At 34.6% G+C, this 5741-nt stretch overlaps 1 protein-coding gene across 7 annotated transcripts; it reads left to right on the plus strand.

Moving 5' to 3' along the window:
- Positions 53-5384, plus strand: LOC107622885 (guanine nucleotide-binding protein alpha-1 subunit). 7 transcript variants are annotated; one of them, XM_016324953.2, is made up of 16 exons: positions 55-240; positions 1195-1223; positions 1274-1402; positions 1509-1576; positions 1674-1746; positions 2006-2043; positions 2144-2233; positions 2396-2473; positions 2570-2677; positions 2768-2869; positions 3302-3357; positions 3921-4055; positions 4338-4431; positions 4560-4619; positions 4711-4790; positions 4880-5384. In XM_016324953.2, the coding sequence occupies exons 4-16, from the start codon at positions 1514-1516 to the stop codon at positions 5055-5057; spliced, it is 1155 nt and encodes a 384-aa protein (XP_016180439.1). In that variant the 5' UTR covers positions 55-240; positions 1195-1223; positions 1274-1402; positions 1509-1513; the 3' UTR covers positions 5058-5384. The 7 variants fall into 7 exon arrangements, with proteins under 7 accessions (XP_020970655.1, XP_016180439.1, XP_020970654.1 ...); XM_021114995.1 differs by lacking the exon at positions 1195-1223 and having other exon boundaries at positions 1286-1402; XM_016324949.2 differs by lacking the exon at positions 1195-1223 and having other exon boundaries at positions 1286-1576.

Consider the following 5741-nt stretch of genomic DNA (forward strand, 5'->3'; position numbering starts at 1 on the left):
TTGTTAATAATATTGTTAATATTATTATTATACCATAGTAGGATAGAACTAGAATACTATATCTTCCCCCACATTAGAACAACATTGCTGAACTTGCTTTCTGCTTTCTAATTTTCACTTCTTCACACTTCACTCTTCACACTTCACACCTCACACCTCACAAATCCACCAAATCTAGGAGCATATTCCAGCTCCACCACAAAACCCTGCAAAAAGAAACCCACTTTTGATTCTTTTCAGGTACCCATTCTCTTCTTCTGTTGCATTCCTAATTCAAGATCTTTTATTTATGGAGTTTGGAGGATTTTTTGTTCAGGAGATCTCTGTATTTGGTGTTAAACATGCAGATCGAGATGCGCATATATGCTACTTTATTATTATTATTTTCTTTTTCTTTGTTTATTTCACTTTTTATTTTTCTCTTCATATTTTCTGTATGTGTGTGTGTGTGTGTGTTTTACATTTGATTTCTTTGACAGTTTTCTACTATGTTATTCTCCTTTTGATGTGAACTCCCCTTTGAGGTGATTGTACTCTGAATACTCGTGCTTTTTCCTTGTACTTCAACTGCAAAAAAATGTTCCTTGCTCAGTGAGGAGGGAATCATCATTCAAGGCTTGAAATGATTAGTTTCTTTCTGTCCAGCTTGTATTGCTTAGCTGATAAAAAATATTAAACTAAAAAAAATGGAGCTTTATGATGCTGTTTTTTCTATGTGCTGATGGGGTCTAGCTGTGTGGTAAACCCCAAGTCATAGGTAGGTAACAAAAAGGTCTTAAGCAAAAGAAATAAAAAAAAAAAATTCAAGTTGTAGATACTGGTGCACAGGGCAAATTGTAAATTGAACTTTAGTCATTCATGCGTAGTTCATGATTAGATCACTATTTTTCTCCATATGCTGCATAGAGATTAGGATATTCAATACAGCTTCTTAATCAAGTAACTTGGAAGAGAATGATGCTAAACCTTGGATATGATTTGGAAAATATTTTTGGCTAAGAGTGTATTTTGGTGATAATTTGCAAATTATGGTTTGATTCAACGACCATTTTTTATTTTTTGATTTTGTTTGGGGGAGGGGGACTTAAAATTTAACTGAATGTGATTTTGACAATACATGTTTTGATGTTTTGAAAGACAAAACAAACACATACTTCGATGCAGATTTTGATTCAACCTGTTCTTGCTGTCCAGCTGTACCCTTAAGTCTGTTTTGATTTATGTGCTTATTTGTCTTATTACATGGATGAGAATATATTATTTGATTTGATTATGCCATGGCAAGTTGCATGGAGGTATCAGCATATGAATTGGCCTAAGATTTTCCACTGGAAGGGAGAGGGGTTGGGGAGGAACCTGCTTGTGTTTGTATGCTCCTGACACTGTTCTAGTTCCTTGTTAGGTGAACTCAAGCTCACTACTTGACATATGCATTAAAAAAGGGCATTGAAACACTTGTTTCTGGTGGAGCTTGACTAGTGCATCTTCTATGCTATCTTTTGTAACAGAACATATGGGGTCACTCTGCAGCAAGAATCGTCGTTATAATGATGCCGAGGCTGAAGAAAATGCACAGGTTCGCTTTTCTTGAAAAATTGCATACTACTTAGGCCACAGATAATTGTAAACATTAAAATGAGATCTAATTTGATAAAGCTGTTGTGCTTTTGCAGGCTGCAGAAATTGAGAGAAGAATAGAATTAGAAACAAAGGCTGAAAAGCATATTCAGAAACTTCTACTACTAGGTTTGTTTCATCTGGGTCAGCTTTCCCTTTATATCACAGTTGTGTTATTGTATATACTCCACATATAAGTTCCCAAGCAAAAAATTAGTCCAGGATTGAAACTCCTAGAAGGACTTGGAATCTAACATTGCGTCAGTTGTGATGTTATCAAGAGGAGAAATAATCATATATGCCACAATCTGTTACAACCTGCATGCTTTTGTTGATGTTACTTTTGTGGATTTACATAAATAAACAAATCGATTTCTCTGTTATTTAGGTGCTGGAGAGTCAGGGAAGTCTACAATCTTTAAGCAGGCAAGAAATTGCATGTTCTCTACAGCTTCTTAAGATAATATATGATTGCTAGGGTACCGTATATTTAGTGCTGACATTGCCTATTGGTTGAAATATGCAGATAAAACTTTTGTTTCAAACGGGCTTTGATGAGGCAGAGCTAAAAAGCTACATACCAGTCATTCATGCTAATGTGTATCAGACAATAAAAGTACGCAATACTTGAAAGGGTGTGTTGATTATTTTTCTTTTAAAAATACATAGAGCTTAATAGTGCCACCATAGTTTCAACAAAAAGTTAAATGTGAGTTGAGTTTTATTGGATATATTTGAGAAAATGGTTCCTTAGATTGTGCTTAACATGTTTAAACAGCTACTGCATGATGGGGCGAAGGAGTTAGCTCAGAATGATATTGATTCTTCAAAATATTTGATATCCAGTGAGAAGCAGGTAGTTATTTAGGTTTCTTTTCTGAAGCATCTGTTGCAGTTGTCTAACTTGTATGTCAAAAGTCTTGTTATTTAAAAGAGATTGATTTTATGACAGGGTATTGGTGAGAAACTCTCGGAAATTGGAGGCAGGCTCGATTACCCACATCTCACCAAGGAGCTTGCAAAGGAAATAGAGACTCTGTGGGAGGATGCTGCAATTCAGGTGGCTCTATTGCACACTTTGATTGTGTTGCCTTTGGTATTTCTCTCATAAATAACTTGGTATTTATGTCAAACATTTTACTTGCTGTAGGAAACATATGCCCGTGGTAATGAACTTCAAGTTCCAGATTGTACCCATTATTTCATGGAAAATTTGCAGAGGCTGGCTGATGCAAACTATGTTCCAACAAAGGTATCCAAGATTGGTTTTTCACTCTTTCTTTTGTTGTTACTGTAATGTGTTTTATTTTCTCTTAGTATGCTACAAACCTTTCTTTTCTATTTGGGCTATGTGTATTAAATGTTCCAAGTATGACAGTCCAAAATTTGAAAAAAAAAGTTGTAGATCATGTTTTGTTAATAACCATATTAATGATCATATCTTGCTTTATTCATCACAAATCTAATCAGCAGTTAGCTCTGTTTGATGTCCTAAACTTGTTTTTATCCATGATTCAATTTAACTTTCTAGTAGTTGCAAGCATATTAATATTGTCAATTGTGATGCTGCAAAAGTTACCTGATATGTAGTCATCACACCAAGCACACTATATTTTTTTCTTTTATAGAACCGTCAATATGAAATTGTTGTAAAATATCTCATATTTCTTTCACTGTTATACAGGAGGATGTTCTGTATGCAAGAGTTCGTACAACAGGTGTTGTGGAAATCCAGTTCAGGTGAACATACTGACCTGAAATGATAGTCAAATGCTTATTTCTGTCCCTCCCTTATACCGGATTGAAGACTTTTATATGTTGAGTAGTGCTGTATATTTGCTCATTATTAACCAACTTAGAATGAAGGCATAAACGTAGTTTCAAACAAATGCATTATTCAGTCTTTAGTCTCACTAGTTACTCTTCATATATAAATTTTCAGCAGTCTCTGAAGGGGACAATAAGTTAGATTCTACATTTACTGAGTGCAATTCCTTGGTTATGAATTATAGCTTTTGGAATATTAACCCTTTAGCTTGATTCCTGTTGCTTGAGCTTATATAGAAACAATGTTGTAGCATCTTGGTACCTATTACTTTTTCTCTCTACCTATTACTAATAAGTATTCACAACCTTAGATTGAGATAAGTGTGATTCAGTCTTGGCATGTATGTGTGCACATGAAGGCAGTTGTGCTCTTGTTGGTTACTTATTATTCATAATGTCATGTTGCTTTTTCTCAAATCTTAATCTGGTTTAGAGATTGGAACAACTTGATTGGTATGTCTGTGCTATTTTGACAGCCCTGTTGGAGAAAACAAGAAAAGCGGTGAGGTCTATAGACTCTTTGATGTTGGGGGCCAGAGAAATGAAAGGAGAAAATGGATCCATCTTTTTGAAGGAGTTTCAGCTGTAATATTCTGTGCTGCTATTAGCGAGTATGGTTTACCAATTGTTTGCGTATATTAATATGATTACAAAATAATGTAATTTTAGCTGCATAACTTAGTTATGAGTATACACCTTCTATGAGTTATCATCTTACTTAAAAGCACTTACCAATTACTTGAAAGTGATGAATAAGGGAAACTCGTTCTAGTGCTGTAGGTAAGGATTTAGCATGTTTGGTGTTAGTAATGTTAGAGAGTTTGGTGTGTAATAACTGATAATTAATAGGTGTGTGAAGCTACTATGGTCTTGACATGATATTTGCTTTTCAGGTATGATCAAACGCTTTTTGAGGATGAGAACAGGAACAGAATGATGGAGACTAAGGAACTTTTTGAGTGGGTCCTTAAGCAGCCATGTTTTGAGGTTTCATTCCATACTACTTTTTTTTTATATATATATTATTTATACTTTTGGAAAATAAAGAACTAATAATAACAATTAATGTTTGCATCTGTCAATGAATAATGACACCCCTTCCATTCTATGCACAGAAAACATCCTTCATGTTATTTTTAAACAAGTTCGACATATTCGAGAAGAAGATCCTGAAGGTAAGAACCTCCGGACATTGTACAACGCACACCTTTTTATTGGTCGAGGCTGTCGTCATTTCGGTCTAATACAGTGTCTTTCATTGTTCAGGTCCCACTCAATGTATGTGAATGGTTCAAAGATTATCAGCCAGTTTCAACAGGGAAGCAAGAGATTGAGCATGCATATGAGTAAGCAACTTATTATCATTCCAAATTCTGCATTATTACCTATTACTTCAATCTTTCTTCTTAGTTGTGTATATAAACTACCTCTGCAGGTTTGTGAAGAAGAAGTTTGAAGAGTTATATTTCCAGAGCACTGCTCCTGACCACGTGGATCGCGTCTTCAAGGTCTATAGGACAACCGCCCTTGATCAAAAGCTTGTAAAGAAGACTTTCAAGCTTGTCGACGAGACATTGAGGCGGAGGAATCTCTTTGAAGCTGGTTTATTGTGACCATGGAAGACAATATGTCAGTGAGAGATGAAACATATTTTTACATTGAAGAGGTTATCAGATTTTGGGTACATTAGAGGTTTGGGTATACCACAGTATTTAAAATCCATTTGTTGATTTTGTGTCTCAGTAAAATGCTGTTGAGTTGAGTGAGGTGGATATTGGTGAAAATGGCCCTTCTCAAATACTTGATCACCATTTCCATCATCATCTTCTTTAGAAGGAAAAATTTGTTGTGCTTGAAGTTTTCAGAATGACATCATGATTTGTGATTATTCTCTTGTTTATTATTATTATTATTGAAAGTAACCCATGATATTTTTCATATTTTATATCCATTATTTGTTTTTTAATTATGAGGTTTTGCCTGTGCTTTGAACTTGCCATGTCAATATGTCATGTTTTGAATTGTAATATTTTGAAGAGAGTTTTTTATTCTTATAATCATTTTGAACACTTGCACGAAACCGAATAGCTTTCGGTCCGTGCTAACTGGAATTGTTGTCTAGATAAGATGCATTTCTATGGTTGACATGACTGGAACTATTTCTCAACATGAACAAGATATAATGATGACAGCGTGAAAATTTACACTGTACAAATTTACACTATACTTTTGTAGAAGAATATTATGGATGGGATTGTTTAGGAAAATCATGATGTCTTTTTTTTTTTTTTCCCAGT

Source organism: Arachis ipaensis, chromosome B10 (assembly GCF_000816755.2).
Source record: "Arachis ipaensis cultivar K30076 chromosome B10, Araip1.1, whole genome shotgun sequence".
Taxonomy (NCBI): domain Eukaryota; kingdom Viridiplantae; phylum Streptophyta; class Magnoliopsida; order Fabales; family Fabaceae; genus Arachis; species Arachis ipaensis.

What these genes read in the sequence shown, in the direction of transcription:
- LOC107622885 (XM_016324949.2), top strand. Translation starts at nt 1,490, where the DNA reads ATGCTATCTTTTGTAACAGAACATATGGGGTCACTCTGCAGCAAGAAT. An exon ending in TCAGAAACTTCTACTACTAG is followed by an intron (nt 1,747 to 2,005) that starts GTTTGTTTCATC and finishes TCTGTTATTTAG; the next exon opens with GTGCTGGAGAGTCAGGGAAG. An exon ending in CAAACTATGTTCCAACAAAG is followed by an intron (nt 2,870 to 3,301) that starts GTATCCAAGATT and finishes ACTGTTATACAG; the next exon opens with GAGGATGTTCTGTATGCAAG.